Genomic DNA, 17,388 nt, shown 5'->3' with positions numbered 1-17,388 from the left:
ACTAAATCTAGTCATAAGCCACAGAATAGCATTTCCCTTTGCTAAATTTCTGGAAAATCTTTTAACAAAAAATCTTGAAGATAAACCAATAGGGTAAATGTAGTGCTGTGGATGAAATGAATTTAAATTACTCATGGTAGCTCACCTTTCCAGATTTTCAGTGTATTCCCAAGTAATTACTGGAATTAACTTGACAAATTTTAATATTAGTTGCACGCAATGGGTAAATCATAATTACTTCATCTGAGTTCCAAATACTGCCAAAGAATGGTTTGAACTTATAGTATAAATAAACAGGAAATTTTCTTTGTGATGAGAGATTGGTGTCCTCTTCCTTGGGTTTTTGGATTTTTTTTCCTACAAGTCTGTTTCCATAGAGAAGGAATTAAGTAAGTACCAGCTTCCAGTGCCTGAGCTTTTGAGAGCACTTCAGTATTTTTGACAGTTAATGCATTAGTTTTATCTTATAGTTGGTGAAATAAAGGTGTTACATGAAGTCATTAATGATAAGGGAATTCTTTCTTCCTATTTCTCCCACCCCACACCGGAATATATTGCTTTCTAACAGTCTTTATTCCAGTCAAAATTTATATATAAGCTCTTGATTCTTGCCATTTCCCACCTATGTGTGAGAAGGTGTGTTTCAAAATACAGCACTTTGCTTTCCCCTTATCCTGGAATGCCATCTGAGATAAGGTTTTCTAAAGTTGGGTGTAGTCCCTCAGGTGTCTCTTAACAAAATGCAGCAGAGGAGATGCACCAGCCACAGTTTTGTCACCTGAGAGAGGAGCGCAGCCTCAGCAGTGAGGTGTTAACAGGGATAAATGAATCCCTGCCCCATTTGCAGATCCACGACAGAGCCCTTTCTCTTCAGCATCGCTTTGCTCTGCCATAAAATTTTAGCTGCATAGTTGCTGGATGATGGAAATGTGAATGCTCCCAAATCATAGGAAGGGCATTTCAGAGGTGGAAGAAGCAATTCCTTTTTTATTTTTTTCCCAAGTGGAATGTGTGACTCCAAGGAGTTGGGTTTGTTTGAGCCCCTTCGCTGAAGGAGTCCATCGAGGACCCAGGCAAAGTTTGTTGTGATATTTCCATTTTGTGACAGCTCATCCATTGGCTCTTTTTTATGAGGCCTGCGAAACACTTCATGTGCTCCTTTCAGAGAGGAATATCCCCCAGTGGTGTTAATATTATTATTGCTAAGTTTTGTTGAGCAATGCTGCAGGAAAACTATGCAGGGAACTAATATGAACCCAAATCCTTAATCACCCTTTCTCTCTACTCTGTATCTAACTTGCTGTTGCACAGGGGAGGTTTTTGGCCTGTTCATACTCAGGCAGGGGCAGAACATGACACAAACATGGTGCACTAAGTGGGTCAGTGGCAGGGCACTGCTCTGAAACCTCTCCCTCCCGGTGTGTGCAGCTCCTGCAGGCAGAGCCTCAGCCGTTGGTGCAACCTCCTTCCTGCCCACTGCATCTGCAGATGGTTTAACCATTTCCCTCCTTGACACCAAGCTTCACCAGGAATTTCTTCACCCTCAGAAGCCTCGTTGCAAGTGAATGTTGCAGTGAAAACATCTTGACGTTTTGCTAGCCTTAAAACAGTCTGCTCCTAGTTGTCCTGCTAGCCTTCCACCATTTTCCCACCTTGTATGTCTGCCTGCCCTGTGATTCAGTCATTTATCTGCTGAAAAAAATATGAGAAATGTTTTGCAAGACTTGAGTGACAGCTACCTGGGTTTTGAAAAGTGTTCCTATGAACTTAACCTAGAAAAGTGGATGGTTTCATTGCTGGGTGTTTGGTGTCCTTCCTTACTCTGGCTCTTTTGGCACTGGTTAGATCTGGCACTGTCAGTGAGTTCAGGTGAAAATTGATCCCAGAAAAAGAAAAAAAAACCAACCCTGATGAGATTCCAGTAGGATTAGCAGTGATGAGTGTCCAGGCATGGCTTTGAGCATACATCAGGGATGGCTCCTGTCACTGTCCCAGCTTTGGTGCATGTTGGCTGCAGGGGAAGGAATGGCTCATGGGCGGACTGCTCTCTGTAAATGGTCTCCTTGTAGCTGCAATTCTCCCTCCAGCACCTCCACCCTTAGCTTGTGCTCTTGTGAGAGATTTTTCACTGCTCTGCTGGCAGCAAATCAATCTCAGGCTGGGACACCAGTCCTGGTGAGGCTCTTGCTGGGCCTGTGCATCTCTGCATTCAGTTCCCACCAGGTGGGACAGCCCACCTGGGCTTAATGACTTTTGGAAGTTTGAAACTAGGATAAAAGCAAGTGGGAATGTCTTGTAAATCTCCTGGCTGGGAATTGTTCTTCTTGTTACCAGTATATTTGATTACTGGAGCCATGAGCTAGCTGTAAAGTCTAATTTAAAAATGCCAATTTAAAGTACTTAGGGAAATGTCTGCCACTCTGAGAAGTGCTCACTGAGCAGAGAAACACATCTGATTGTGACCAGCAGCATCTTGTGCCTGGCTCGGGGTCTCTCCCTCCAGCCTTGCAGCTGTGAAGTCTCTTTGGGATTCCCAGGGGGACAAGGAGGCTCAATTCTCTTATGTGGTCCTCCATCATGTGCACAGGGTTGTGGGAGCTGGAATGAAAAGGCCACCAGATAGTAAATCACTCTGGAGTGAGTTACTGCTGTGGGGCAGAGTTGGTAGGGCAAGGGAAAGGCTAAGTGACCTAGCAGCATTTGAATAATAACTCTTGCCTCTTTGTACACTCAACACCAGATTGAATTAAACACTAGAAAATTTACAGCAGGGAACACCTTTTGCATTAACTGAATTAAACTTTTGCTGTCCCTGATGAAGATGGGTGTAGTAGAAGCCCTTGTGCCTAATCTAAACTCCCTACAAAAGCTGGCAGAGCTGCAGAGCTTGCAGCTTGTTGGATATCCACGTCTGCAGCTGCCCTGTGCACGGTTTGCTGTCTCTAGGAGGCAACACCAGGCTTGCTTCAGGAAAGCCCTTTGCACCGAGGCCTTGCTCAAGTGAGAAGTGAAAGCAGTTGCTTTTTCTGAGAATGACTGACTGTTTTGATGAAGCAAGGAGTCCCCTTCCAGAGATGAGCAAGGCACTCCCCTCCTTTCTGTTTCTGATGAGGCTCTGGAAGGATTTGGAGGGTGAAAGGCTGCCTTGTTTAATTATATATTCAAAGTTAATCTTCTCCACCTTCAGACTGAAAAGGTAGATAGGTTTCCTCTTCCCACATATCAAACAGCAGCTGGAGATATACTTGTCTTGCTCCTGATACAGTACCCTGGACTTTTTTATTAGAGTCTTTTTTCCATGATGTGCTAGAAGATCATAAAATCATAGAAAAATTTGGCTTGCAAAGGACCTTAAAGATCATCTAGTTCCAAACCCCTTGCCATGGGCAGGAACAACAATGTTTAATCCCATGTGGCATTATATTTTCCTTCTTTTGACTGTATTTCTTCCAAACAAATCAGAGGAAAACTTGAATGATTTGAACTTTTTGTTAGTGCCTCCCTGGAAGGGATTGTAAAAGGAGTAGGAAGGGCTCACAGGAATCCTAAAGCGCTTTACCTTGACTTTCCATAGGGCTAAAATTCATCGGTGTAAAAAATTGGAAGCTAATGGCCTAAAATACTTTACTTTTTAAATGTAATTATTTGGGCTGCCCAACATTTGGTCTTGTAACCTGAATCCTGATCGTATCAGCAGTTTCCTCCAACAACAACAACGAACCCTAATGCTGAACTTGAAGGGCACAGCTTTGCTTTGGCCCATGCTGTGTTTCACAAATATGTGATGGAATATTGATGACAAATTAATTGAGCCTCTGCCTTCTGCAAGTGAAGGAGAATTTGGCCTCTGCTTCTTCATCCCTGAAGGGTCACAGGTTTGCTTGTTGTTTCTATCTATGAGTAAAACCCATAGAAAACTATAAATATAAGACAGATACATTCTTCATGAACAGGATTATCTGTAATAATTTTAGCTGGCTAACTTGTAGGCATATAGTCTGGGCTGTCCTTTCAGCTGCAGGCCTGTGTGCACTTGAAGTGAAGCACCATGCAGGGTACTCATCTCTCTCCTCTGAGCCCAGGGAGCTCTCTTGGGTTCAGAATTTTGCTCTTAGGCAGCAGCAGTGAGGCAAGACCCATCACACCCAGCATCATCCAGAGTCACAGGGATCACTGCTGGTGGAAGATGGTGGCGTCTGAGAAAAGCTGCCCAGCAAGCAGCTCTGGCAACTCTGGGCTGTTGGGAGAAGGCCCTGCAGGATCTGCCTTTAAACACCTTTGTATGTAACCACAGTTGCATCAATAAATCTCTTGTGCTGGGATTGGTTTTCCTGGGCTTCACTGAGAAACTCAGTTTCCAGGAAGATAAAACGCTTCATTTACAGCTGTGTTACTGAATTTTGGTAACCCCTAAAAGTAAAATCCTTAAATGAATCACTGAATAAGGCCCATGGGAGAGAAAAAAATTTATGGTAGACAGATGTGATCTGGATTTACAAGTAATTCAGCTTTTACGGTCTGTATTTCTCAAACTATTATCAGGAATCATGGTCTAACCCAATCCAGATGCACACTAAAAACATTGGAGGAGGAAAATCCTATTAAAAAGAAATGTTCTGGCACACTTCAAGGGTCCAGGCCACGTTCCAGTGATTCAGTTCAGCTGGTCCCCATTGGTACTGGCTGCACTGGGCCAGCCCTGTGGATTGGACCCCAGCCAGCTTTGGGGTGCAGCCTCCCTCCCTCCCTCATGCCATGATTTGGAGCAGTGACTGGATGTGGTTCTGGGACTCCTGTGTCTCTCCAGGATGGGAGCAGCAGGCAGTGTGGGCAGGAGGCTGAAGCTGAGTTTGCTGCCCTGTGCAGGAGAGCTGGAGCTGGGCCTGAGCCAGGGCTTGAAGCTGTGAAACCACGCAGGGCTCTCGAGGCGGGCGCCGCAGCGCAGCCTCCCTGCCGGCCCCAGGCTTCCTCCGCCGGGCCCTGGGGCTGCTCTCGGCCTCTCACCGCTGCCTTTTTCTCACTTGCTGTCCGCAGCACTTCTGAATTGCCTTTTTTCTTCCTTTCTTTTTTTCTGTTTTCTTCACCCGTGCTTCAGAAAGTAAAAGGCCACAGGGGGTTGTTGCAGAGCTGCTTTGGGGAGATGCCAGCCTCACGTCCAGATGCGGGAGTGCAGGGACCTGCAGCAGCAGGAGAGAGTGCCCAGGCACAGAGGAGAGCAGCTGGGTGGGAGCAGAGAAAAGGGGGGAACAAAATCCAGGCTTTGGAAGGAGGAGGTGCTGGGAAGAAACTTCTCAGGGGCAGAAGCACAGGTGCTGACAGAGCTCCAGCTGTAGGCAATTGGGATTGAGGAGGGCTGGAAACCTGGGCAGTGCTCCACTCAGTGACTGTCTCCTCTCAGTTTTGGTATGTCAATATTGGAAAGGCACTGTGAGGTTAACAGAGTGGGAATCATCAGTGAAATATTTGCTGTTTGTGCTTTGCTCTGTGTGAGACAGCTGAGTGTGGCTGCTCCCTCGGGCCTGGCAGGTTTTGCTCTGCCAGCTCCCATCATCAGTTCATCTGCTGTGACCTTGGCCTCAGCCCCAGACCATGGCTGATGAGGGACACAAAGCACATTTTGGTGGTGCCTAAGGGACTGGCCTTGTGTTTTGAAGAGCCAGTAACCCCTCCTCTGGTGATGTAAAAACCCAAACTGGTCCTGTTCACCTGAATGGATGGTAACTGTTTCAAACTGCCACTTGTTCATTGCGCTTCCTATCTCTTTGACCTTTCTTTCAATAGGCTTTCTACCTTCTATCTTTTCTCTCTCTCACTTTCTAGTCCAGAACCCTGTTTCAATGGTTATTATTTAGAAAGTGCTCTGTACATTTTGCTTTGTTTAAGAATACAGAAATCAAACATATTAAGAAAGGAAATAACACAACCTAACAGATAGGACAAGGGAAGTAGCTTCAAGCTGCACCAGCTCAAAGGTTGGATATGAGGAAAGTTTTCTGCACTGAAAGAGTGGCTAAGCATTGCAACAGGCTTCCCAGGGAAATGGTGGAGTCACCATACCTGGAAGTGTTTAAAAAATCAATAGATGTGACACTTCACAATATGCTTTAGTGGGCATGGTGGTATTTGGCTGAAGGTTGAACTTGATGATATCAGAGTTCTTTTCTTACCCTAATAATTCTATTCATTTTATTGGGTTTTTCCTAAACACTGGACTTTGTCATAGTCTCAAAACATGTTTTTCCAGGGACAATCACAGGCAGAGCAGCAGGCCTTCCCTCACTGAACAGCACTAATCCATTGCCTGGGATGCTGGAGCCCCACATAAGCACTGTGTGGGCACTTGGTTGTCTCTGCAGAGTCAGCCAAGGTTGACAATGGTTGGCACAGGGCCACAGCTAAATCCCCTGCACTCTTGACATCTCCTCCACAGTCCTCAATGTCTCCTCCTGGTCTGGGGATTTTGTTAGTGCTGGAGAAATATTGGACTTGAGATGATTGTATGAATGTGCCTGGCTTGGGTACAAAAAGAGGGATTCAGGGCCAGGATACCCAAAGAGTACACAAAAATGCTGCCTTCAGCAGCATCTCAGATGCCTCCAGGCTGGTGTAAAATACTGTCCTGTGAACTGTTTAGAAGAAAATCTCTGGGAAGGCAATCTCAGCTCGTTTGTTGGTTTTATATACAATGTTGGGAAAATAATGTAATCTCTCTGTCTCTGTTTACCCTATATAAATGAAATTTTATAGTCCTGAGGAAATGTGGTGAAGGGTATTTTTCATAAAGTGCTTGAACCACATTTTTTAAATGACAGAAAAAGAGGGAAAAGAAGGAAAACCTTCTAGGATCTCAATTTATTTCCATGGATTTGTTTCTAAATGAATGATTTAGGGAAAAAATGAATGCAGGCTCCTAGTTCAGACAAACAAACAAATCTACTCTGTGGTATTTTTTCTGGGTGTGTGAGGCTGTCAGAGGGAACAGTGATTGTTTATCTTCATCAAAGGGCTTTTCAGGTTATTGATAATTTTTGTCTTTCCTTTTTGAACTCACTCCAAATCTGCACAAAGCACAACTCAGATTAATTTTAAAGTGTTTGTTTCTTTGGTTTTTTATATAACTGTACAATACAGCTTTTCCTTGGGGGATGGCCATGGAGATGCATATTGGATATATGGTTACTTAGCCTTTGATTTTTTTACCTATACTTTGTGAACTTTCTGTATCTTTATTAACTGATACAGGGGCAGTTTTATCAGCTTTATCTGCTGAAACCCAACAATCTTAAGGTTGGATTAAGATTGGATGTGGTCAGTGTATAAATATTTAAATGGTGGCTGAAAAGATGGAAACTCCCTTTTTAGGAGTCACATGGAAAACATGAGGGGCAATGGGTTCAAGTGAATGTGATGGTATCAATCTTTCTTTGCATTTAGTGCAGAATTGAGAAGACCTCCCCTAAAATTTTGTCTGAACAATGTATTTCTCACACACACTTGATGAAGGAAGCCTTAACCAGGCCCAGTCATGAATCCCTGCAGGAGATGCTGCTGGATTTTCCCAGAAAATGAATGTCCTGTATTGGCTGGGGGAGCTTGCAACATTTCTGTCCATGGAAGTACTCTCAGCTGGCTGAGGTCCTGACAGTCTGGTTTAACTGAACCTGTCCAGAGAGAAGGCTTGACTTGCCATTTTCCTTTTTGACCAGATTAATCCTAGAATTCTTCTATTCAGAATTCCATCTCCTTTGCCAAGGGGCAGTGTTGCCCTCACACTGGCTATTATTTTTCCATGGAGTGCTTGGCAGCACTGCCACATTTATGCTGCCAAGCACCCAGTGACTTTGTTTGCTGATGTGTCTGATCTTTTTCTGCAGATGCTGCATCAATTCTCGGCCTCACAGATCCCAGGCTCTGCTACATGCTGGATGGATTCCTCTTCATTTATGCAGTGGTCATGACAGCCCTTTTTGTGAAGGCAAAGGTCAGTCTAACCCAACACAGATCCATTTGGATTTGGTGGTGTAAGCTGGGCTGGAAAGTGGGAGTGGAGGGGAACCATCTCTTGGAATGAGACCTTTCTATTCTTTTGCTTTCTTTCTCTCTTTTTCTTTATTTTTTCCACTCTCTTTCTGGTGTCTACTTGAGCAACCTAAAGCAGTTCTTTACAAAGAGTATATGAGAGTGCTTTGATGTTAGACTTATGGATACATCAGAGATTCTGGATTTTGTAGATGGGAAGTGACTGATCAGGAGTTATGTGGATTTTTTTCTCCTGCTTTGTCATTGGAAAGAGAGGAAGGGATACACAGAACATACAGGGAAAATGGCAAGCTTGTGAAGGATGTACTAAAATGTCTCAACAATTCAGACATCTTTGATACTATGAGTGTGATGATGCAACAACCCAACCACAGGAGAGGACTTGTGTAATTGTTACAAACATGGTTCTATGCCTAAATATAGACTGAGCTAGAAGGTTACTTTTAATAAAGAATTGGATGTGATAATAACTCAAAAAGAGTAAATCAATACAGAATGTAGTTTGACAGGGTTTTTGTTTAAACACTACAATACAAAGCAGCTGCTCTCATTGTTCCAAAACTGCCCCTCTTTACCAGAAGTTTTGGCTTAGCAATTGATTTCTCGTAAGTATTGTGAGCAGCTGAGCCAAAGAGCAGCTACAGAAGGGATAATCCTTTACCTCTTTGCTAACTGCCACTCTCATCAAGTTATTGGGGTGGCACCAGAGTCCTGCATGCCAAGTGCTGCTCCTGAGGGGTGCAGGGATTCCCTGCAGGAAGCCCAACAGCTTTGCAGGCAGCTGGAGAGCCAAAGTCTCAGGGAGGCACAAGATTAGGACAGGAAGAGAATGGAGAGACAAAATCTGAGAAGGGCAGGTGTATAGGGAACAAACTCAGATGTTTGTGAGCTGGTGTTATGTGAAATAGGATGACTTGGCTGCTGAGGGCAGGCTGCTGTGTGGATAAAAGTGCTGCTGCAGCAGGGGTTTACATCGCCTGTAGCCACACAGGGAGCTGCTTGTGGGTTGCCCTGTTTCTGATGAGGGTAACTGGTAGGAGAGAGGGAATGAAGGCACTGAGGGGAGCCACTGTGTCTCTGCTCATGGAATGGTTTCTGTGGTCTCTCTTGCAGCTCAGCCAGGCCTCTGAGCCCCAGCTGCGAGCAGGCCAGGATGACGTGTACAACGTGAGTAACTGCTGGTCCTTGTTCCCCAGTCCACCATCCAGACAGACCTTTGGGGCACAGGGACACTGAACTGGCTGCTGGTCACAAAAGCTTTGGATGACCCAGCTGATGAGCAAGGCTGTAGATGTGTGCAGCATGGCAGCTGCAGGGAGGAAAGGTAAAACCTCACAGGTACAGCTTCTGGTGTCACCACTCTGGCCAGATGCTGAAGAGCTCCTTGGGCTGTTGGTTCATGATTTGGCCCACTGAGCTCTAGGTTGGCAGGAGCCCAGGCTGTTTGCTGTGCTGCCCCATGGAACAAACAGGTTTGTGAGAACTCTGGGTGTGTGTGCAGGCACTGCCCCTGTTGCTGTTTGATGTGGGCTGGGCCAAGGGCAAATGCCAAGGGATGCTGTGGAGCTGCCTTTGCACCTGCAGCTCGTGCACTCTCTCGTGTGTGGGGCCTGAGCCACCACAGCCCCTGTGCCTCCATTCCCAAGCTTTCCTGTTGTTTTTCCCACAGCAAGCCCTGCTGTATCTGATCAAACCAGGGAAGTGCCTTGTCCTGGGCCCTGACCAAGGGCAGCATCTTTAGGCAGTGAAAGAGGACAGAGACAAGATCCTGCCTGAGCCTCCTCACTAAATTGCCCACTCATGGCAGCATTAAACTCTAGCTATTTTTGCTATGTCTAGATGTCTTTTAATTTTTTTTTTCTCACGCTTTTGACCATAGCCACATCCTGTGATGAGTTCTGTTTAACTCTGCAATGTCTGAACACTAATGCAATTTAAGTGTAGCCCATCACCTTTCAAGTAGTGCTCTGTCAGCTGTGTTATTTTGACCTGAAATCTCTCCTTTGCCCTTGTCCAAGGTAACCTTTTCTGGCTAAGAACTGTGTTGGGTATAAAATTTCTGTAGCTCCTTAGTGCAAATTTAGATGAGCAGCTCTGCAAGAAAAATGAAGCTCGTGGCTCTTCACTCTCCAGTGGGAAAGAAAGCGTGAAAGTCAGAGTCCCTCCCCCTCATGCTCTCTAGTTTTCAGCTCATTTCCACTTAGGAAAGGTCCTTGATGCAACAGCTTGCAGTTTTGTGTCATTCCCATGGCTTAAATGTAGACATTTTTGTTGACAGTTGCATTAGGGAGTGTAAAGAATTTCTAGTTCAGTGATAGTCCTTGTGAGCTGAGCTGGGTTCCCTTTCTTTTCTAAGACCTGTTCTTATCTCATGATCACGGTGTCCATCAGCGCTTTCTCTCTCCCGTTTCAGAAACTCTCCCGCGGGCACAGAGACGATTACGATGTTCTGGGAGGAAAGCGAGGAGCAGACCCCGAGCTGGGCGGGAGACACCAGGTAACCTCCAGGCACATGTGCGCCTCTGTCCTTTGATCTGGTGCCTCCTCCCACGCCGTGTCACGGCGCTGCTCACACAGCCAGCCACCCCAGCGCCTTCCTGGGCAGGGAACGCCGCGATCTGTGTCGTAACCCGGGCGGCAGCAGCGAAGCTCCCCCTCCCCTTTGATGTCTGCCCCTCGGCGGGCCGGAGCTCGGAGCTCGCAGCCAGCGGGGTGGGAAGTGACACCCGGGCCCGGGGCGGATGCGGAGGAGGCCCGGCAGCGGTGGGTGTTTCACAGAGCTCGCTGCTCTGATGCCATCAAACAAGCGCCCACAAAGCACAGCAGCAGCCAAAACAACTCTTTGTGCTTGCTGCACGGCCCATCGCTTTCAAAGGAAAAGGGAGGGAAAACCTCCTGCATCAGCAGGTGACAGCTGTAGTGGCTGAGCAGAGAAGAACTAAGTTCTACCAATTGCTAAAGTGAAATTAATTTCCCCCAGAACAAGTTGTCTGAACAGAGCCTTATGGGTGGAGGCAGGATGGACTGGAATGGGCAGGGAAGGTCCACAGAGCTGCAGCTGTGCCATGCAGCAAATGCATAAGCGCATACAAGATGCCGGGGGATGCTGGCAGTGCAATGTATGGGCAACTTCTTTCTTCTGTTTTACAGCAGAGGAGAAAGAACCCTCAGGACACTGTCTACACTGTGAGTAGAGCACTCTGGAGGGAGCAGAGAGGGAGGGATGGCTGGGAACAGGAGATTCTGTTTCATAGGAGACTTTCCCCTCTGCCACCCAATTTCAGCTCTGGTTGAAAACCCAACAGCTGCTTTTCAAGACTTCTCTTCCATTCCACCCAACTCTTCCCAGCAGACCCTCTGTTTTTGCTAGAAAATTTCTGCTCACTTCTGAGTGACAGGAGAAAAACACTGGGGAGATGTGGAAAAGAACTTGGAGCAAGATACCTGCTAATGCCTAATGCTAGTGACTAACCAACCTTGACCCCGTGTGATTGCTACTACAGTATTTCCTGTGCATTTCCAGGTATTCCTGTGCATTTCCAGCCCCTGTGCCTGATCTCTGGCAAAGGCCAAATACCAGTGCATCAAAGAGGGGCTGCTTAGGAACCTCTCGATGGAATTGATTTGACTCTGGCTAAATGTGTGGTCTATGCTCCAAACCACAGACACAGCCAAGTTGATTCTCATGTCTTAACTTGGGTCTTCGGTGCTTGAGGAATGAGCCTGTTTCCCAGACCTTTACTGCTATTGAATGAGACACTCTGAGTTCAGCTGGTTTTGAATGTGGCTACCCAGGGGCTGCCCTGGCTTTTCCACTGTCACACTGACTCTTTTCCCCCTCTCTGCCTGCAGTCACTGCAGAAGGACAAGATGGGTGAGGCATACAGTGAGATTGGAATGAAGGGAGAGGTGAGTCTTACTTTCCTTCCTACTGAAAACATGGCAACAGAAAACATTTCAGCTTTTGGCCAGAAAACCCCTAAAAGCTGCCCTGGCCGGAGGGTCTGGTGTCAAGTGCTGCAATGGTCCAGCAGCAGTGGAAGATTCTGGGGCATGTCTCTCCAGAGCAGCTCAGAGCTGCAGGTTTATGGTTTCCCCTCCAAGGGCTGCTGAGGCTGGCTGGTGTTCCAGGATCTGGAGAGCAAGTGCCAGCCCCTCCTTGTGCCTGACTTCAGACAAGGAACAGGGGAAATGTCCTCCTTCCCACAGCTCTGCTCTCAAATGCTTAAGGCACACATCAGTCACAGCAGAGGGAGAGCTTTTAGCTCTGTGCACAAACTGCTGGGGGAGGAGGGCTTGTGTCAGAAACAAACCATCTGGGGACACTTGTTTATGGCAAAATGAAAAATTGCTCTGACCTACACAGGTTCTATTTTATGTCAAAGTGTCATATATATATATATATATATATATATCCTTTCATTTCCTTCTGCCACATGAAAAAAGGAGCATTTCAAAACAAAGTTTAGTGTTGAGAAATGCTGAAGCAACACCAACATTTAGTATCTTCCCCTTTTTTAGTCTAATGCTCCTCAGCCAGAGTCAAGCTGTGCCTATGAGCTATGGGGTTATAAAGTTGCACCGTGTTTTTTGAATGTTTCTGTTTCTGGAGGGACAAGAACACCAAAGCCCTTGTCCCACTCCAAATATATGATCATTTAATAGCTTGCTGCAATTTTAACTGTAACAAGAACTACTCCTTGACACATTTGTGATACAATCTAATACTAAATAATCAGTGTCTACAGAAATGCTGCCAAATCTCTGTACATACAGTGAATCAAAGAAATAGCAACATTTTAACAGTATGACAGGAAAATATGTCAGCAAATGAAAACAATTTGTTTTTATTTCCTATCCTCTCTATTTTCTCTTTAACAGCCCTGGCAGCATGACAGGGCTGGTCCAGACCTATCAGGTGCTTTCCTGTGCAGAGCAGAGTCCAGGCCATGCACAGCTGGTACATCCTGGACACCCTCAGCACAGCATGGGGGAACTCAGAGGCTTCTTTCTTTTTGCATAATCAGGAAAGCACCCATTAATCAGTCTGTGCTTGTTTTATTTTCCCAAAGCAGCAGAGGCGGCGAGGCAAAGGCAATGAAGGTCTCTACCAGGTAAGCACCACCTCCCACAGCTGCTCCCCTCACCTGTGGTTGGATATCCAATGGCAATGTCAGGGAGGCACAGAGAAGGGATTTTATGCTGATTTTATGTCTGTTCATTTAATTATTGATGCTCATTCTAGCATCAGTTAGCTCTTAATAATACACAAATAAAATGTACTCCAAAGATCTGCAGAACCAGTTAGGATCATTTGCTGTAATCATATTTTCATAACCATGATTCAGGATGCACCTTGCTTTCAGGTAAGTAATAGCTATTCGTACCACACAAAGACTAAAGAAACACTCAGGAGTAAAAACCTCTGCAGGGGGAAAAAAATCAGACTCCTGCTCCTGAGTGAGCCCCTGCCAGTCAGCCAGGAAGAAGTAAGCAAGCACTCACACTCATCCCTCACCTGTTTCTCTGGTTTTCTCTTTTCCAGGGGCTCAGTGCAGCAACCAAGGACACTTATGATGCTCTCCAAATGCAGCCTTTGCCCCCTCGCTAGGTGGGAGCCTCAGAGGGGATGGGCAAGAGTGAGAGATGCCCACCTGCTCTGGGGAGGAGAGGGGGGAAAGCCTTTTTCATCCAGCACAAGCACTGTGTGTTTCCTGTGTGCAAGAACCTCCTTGGGTTGGTGCACAGAACCTGGACCTGGCCTTTCCTTCTCTCTCTCTTCCTGAATTATGTAACTGCTTCTGCTATTAGAATGTACATATCTGTAAAGTTGTTTCCAATTATAGGGGTAGTAGGCTGATTTTTTTTGTCAGGTTTGTGTTGTGGGGACCAGACCACACCTTCTAACAATCACAGCTATTTCCATAAGTCTTCCTTGTCTTCCAGAGTATTAAGACATGGAATTATGGCTTTAGTGCATTTAAATAATTTGCAAAGATTTACTGTATTTACTTCCTGTAGTATTTATCTTAAGACTATTTCATCCTTTTTGCTTTAAATTTGCCTTTAAAAAACTGCTTCAGTGGAGGGCAACTTTATTTCTTTAATTATAAAGAGTGACATGATGTTACCATAGTAAAGCAGAGAGGCTGAAAGCCAACTTTCCAGTAGGAAGAAAATGAGCACCAATATCCAAAAAAAGATCAAGCAATAGCACTGCCACTCATCCATAAATATAAGCCAGGTAAGCTGAGTGAGAGACTCCTCTGAAGGCAGAAGAACAAAGAAAACAAAGAGATGGGTTCCCCTATTATCACTTCCAGACAACAAACTGTACAAATGCCAACATAAATGCAGTTTCCAGCCCAGTCTCTCATGAGGCTGCCTCTAAAAGGTGCAGGTATCACTCCAAGGAGGTACCGGCTCAATAGTGTCATGTGTTTTTGATGAATTAATAAAACAGTGCCACAGTCCTGTGTGTGTGTAGGGAGCAGCAGTGGGAGTGGCACGAGCTCCTTACCTGAGGTATTCAGCCTGTCTGCACCAGCCTGCACCCAGCAGCACCATCTCCCAGGGAAGCTGAGGAGGACAGGATTCCAGCCTGAGCTCCTACACAATCCCAGAAGCTGGGATGGGCTGTTGGGAAAGTGCCCCAAAGCCAGGTATCAAAGGGACACTCACCTCCTGCTGCTGCAGCCTCAGTTTTGCCTGTGCCTCACTGCACAGGGAAGGCTGGAGGAATTCAGCAAGGACAAATCCAGCCCAGCAACATCAGGGGTGCTTCACCTCGACTCAGGAGCTGACTAAGCCATCTCACCAATCCTCACAGAAGAAGGCTGTGGGAACAAGAGCTGCTGTTCTGGGTGCTGGCCAAATGAGGTTATGTCTTCTTTCCAGGGACTGGGTGGGTTAGCAGCAGAAAAACTTGCTGAAATGGGTGCTATGCAAGTTCCAAGGCAGTTTTACTTCTTTAAGCAGTAAAACTGTACCTGCAGTAGGTGCTTGTAGCTTTTAAAGAATATTTGCAATAAATTAAAGAAAAAAAAAAGTAAACTGAGACGTGGTAATGAATGCTTCTCGCAAAAAAAAATTCCTAGATCCTTTACTGTTCTCCACAGTGACAAGAAAAATTGAGAGAACTGGGTGATAACTGAGACAGCTGAGCTGAAAATTACAGTAAAGTTATGCTGCAAAGCACTCGATGCAAGAACAAAGAGTGCTGAAAACAGCTTTCTCTTTTTAAATCACCACAACTGTATCTGCAAGATGTAAAAGTCACATGCTTTAGCAGTGTGAAATACCAACCTCATACAACAGGAATGAAATTCTTTGTGGGGGGATAAAAAAAAAAAAATCATCTTTATCCTCTTTATATATCAATGGATACCTTGATTTCAAAAAGCATCCAACGCTGGTTTTGGGGCCACTCCCTGTGGGGCTGAGCTGAGTCCTCTCTTCACCTTCAGGAAGCGACTGAAGCTGTTTCTGCTTTTGGGAGAGGAGCTGATAAATACAGAATTAGAACAAAAGCTTCAAGCAGAGTGCATAGAACCCAGGCTCTCCTCCAGTTTAACAAGACAAAGGGCACCAGATCAATCTTCTGGCTCAGACTGATGCATAGGGGAAGGGCAATCAGCTTCCCTTGATACATTTAAAAACTACAAACAAGTGCATACATGTTAAAACACTTGGAAAATGGTTTAATGATGTTTACAACAGAAATGAACTGTACAATTACAGTAAGTTTAATATATATAAAAAATTACAGCAGACAAATGCATCTACACAAAATCTACCTTTTCATTCTGATTTACTGTAATCTACACAATCTCTCAATGCCTACAGCTATCTGTAGGCAACCACTGGGAAAATAATAATAATAATAATATAATAATAATAAAGGACATCTTTAAAGAGACAGCATTTCGCCTTCCTCCTCACCCTTAGTGTGATCAGCAAGGTTTTGAAATGTGTGGGACTCTCACATTTCAGTCTCCAGAAAAGCTTGGGTTGCGTTTGGGTAGGGTACTCCCACAATGGCCCTTGATTTCAAGTGTTCTGCTGACCTCAAGTGTATAAATGTAATGTATGAGGAAGGCCAAGGAAAAAAAACCTCCCAGCCAGTGTAAGTAGGCAGTTGCACAGAGCAGTGAAACCATTAGGACCAAAAACTTGTCTTATTTAGAAAACAAAGCAAAAAAGGACTGCCCAGACACTACAAACATTCACAAATCCTCATTTTGAAAATTATGATCAGATTTAGAAGAAAGGGCTTGGTTTTCCACTCCCAATTCTTCATACAAAGGGGTAGTTTTCAAACTAACACTGCAAATACGTTTTTAAAACAAAATTTGAGCTACTTCCTCTTTGGCCCACCCCTTAAAAACAGTGAAACCCCCTTTGCACTGAGAAAGAACCTCAGGTCAGTGGGGAAAACAAAAGAACATGCTGTCTCTTTAAAAAGAAAGAAAGAATCCCAGTTGGGAGCGGCCATCAGTGAAAATGCAATCCAAATTGGCGGTCTGGTGGAAATTCCTCACGGAATATTATGTACAGTTTAAAAACCCTTTGTAGTTGGTTTTTCTTTTATTATTATTTATGAACACCTAGGCAGTGAAAACCGTTATGTTAATACATACATAGACACACCCAAAACATACAAAAATACTATTATTTCAAACTACTAAGAATAGGACAAGTTCAGTTATCTCCATGCTATGACTTTAAGAGCATTACACTGAAACAAACAAGAATTTAAACGACAATTTTTTAATATCCCAGAAATATACCAAAATATACATCTAAGCTTTGGAATTACTGAGGTTAGACTAATGCAAGTGCTGGGTAATCGTACTTAATACACAAGTCTAAGGTTCTGCAGGAAAGAAATTATCTTTGGTATCTGCATCAGGCTAATAATATTAACATTTGGATTTTGCTTTGGGATAGAGCTTGTCTGACCCTAGAACCAAACACCCCCCAATCAACTGAGATTAAAAAGATCCATGTAAAAAGTTCCTCCATTTGCAATCCCCCCCCAAAAGTTAAAAAGTCACAGGCATCTACCTAGCATAAAAGGTTGAGAAATACAATGCATAGTTGCACAGTGGTGCTGCAAAAATAAAAGAAATCTAGAAAAAAGGAACTAGAGGAGAAATGAAAAGCTGCTTCTTCTTCTTTCAGGGATTTCTCACAACAGGACAGCCTCTTCCAAGCAGTGAAGGGGGGGAAGCTCAGAAGTGCACCTCAGCGTGTATTAATCAACATCACCCAGCCCCCAGAGGGTTAAAGCACCCAGCAGAGCAGCCAATCCTGCACCCAAGTCTTCAGCTCCTCAACCCACCTGCG

At 45.0% G+C, this 17,388-nt stretch overlaps 1 protein-coding gene across 1 annotated transcript in view; it reads left to right on the top strand.

Moving 5' to 3' along the window:
- CD247 (CD247 molecule) overlaps positions 1 to 14,977 on the top strand; it is a 52,507-nt gene extending 37,530 nt beyond the window's left edge. Inside the window, 7 exon segments of the mRNA XM_064703654.1 lie at positions 7,875 to 7,981; positions 9,154 to 9,207; positions 10,454 to 10,537; positions 11,191 to 11,226; positions 11,893 to 11,949; positions 13,113 to 13,154; positions 13,586 to 14,977. Of these exon segments, the coding sequence (XP_064559724.1) occupies positions 7,875 to 7,981; positions 9,154 to 9,207; positions 10,454 to 10,537; positions 11,191 to 11,226; positions 11,893 to 11,949; positions 13,113 to 13,154; positions 13,586 to 13,651 (446 nt within the window). The 3' untranslated portion in view covers positions 13,652 to 14,977.
- Positions 14,978 to 17,388: the final 2,411 nt, after the last annotated feature.

This window comes from Zonotrichia leucophrys, chromosome 1, assembly GCF_028769735.1.
Source record: "Zonotrichia leucophrys gambelii isolate GWCS_2022_RI chromosome 1, RI_Zleu_2.0, whole genome shotgun sequence".
Lineage (NCBI taxonomy): Eukaryota > Metazoa > Chordata > Aves > Passeriformes > Passerellidae > Zonotrichia > Zonotrichia leucophrys.
This window is presented reverse-complemented; position numbering and strand designations above follow the sequence as displayed.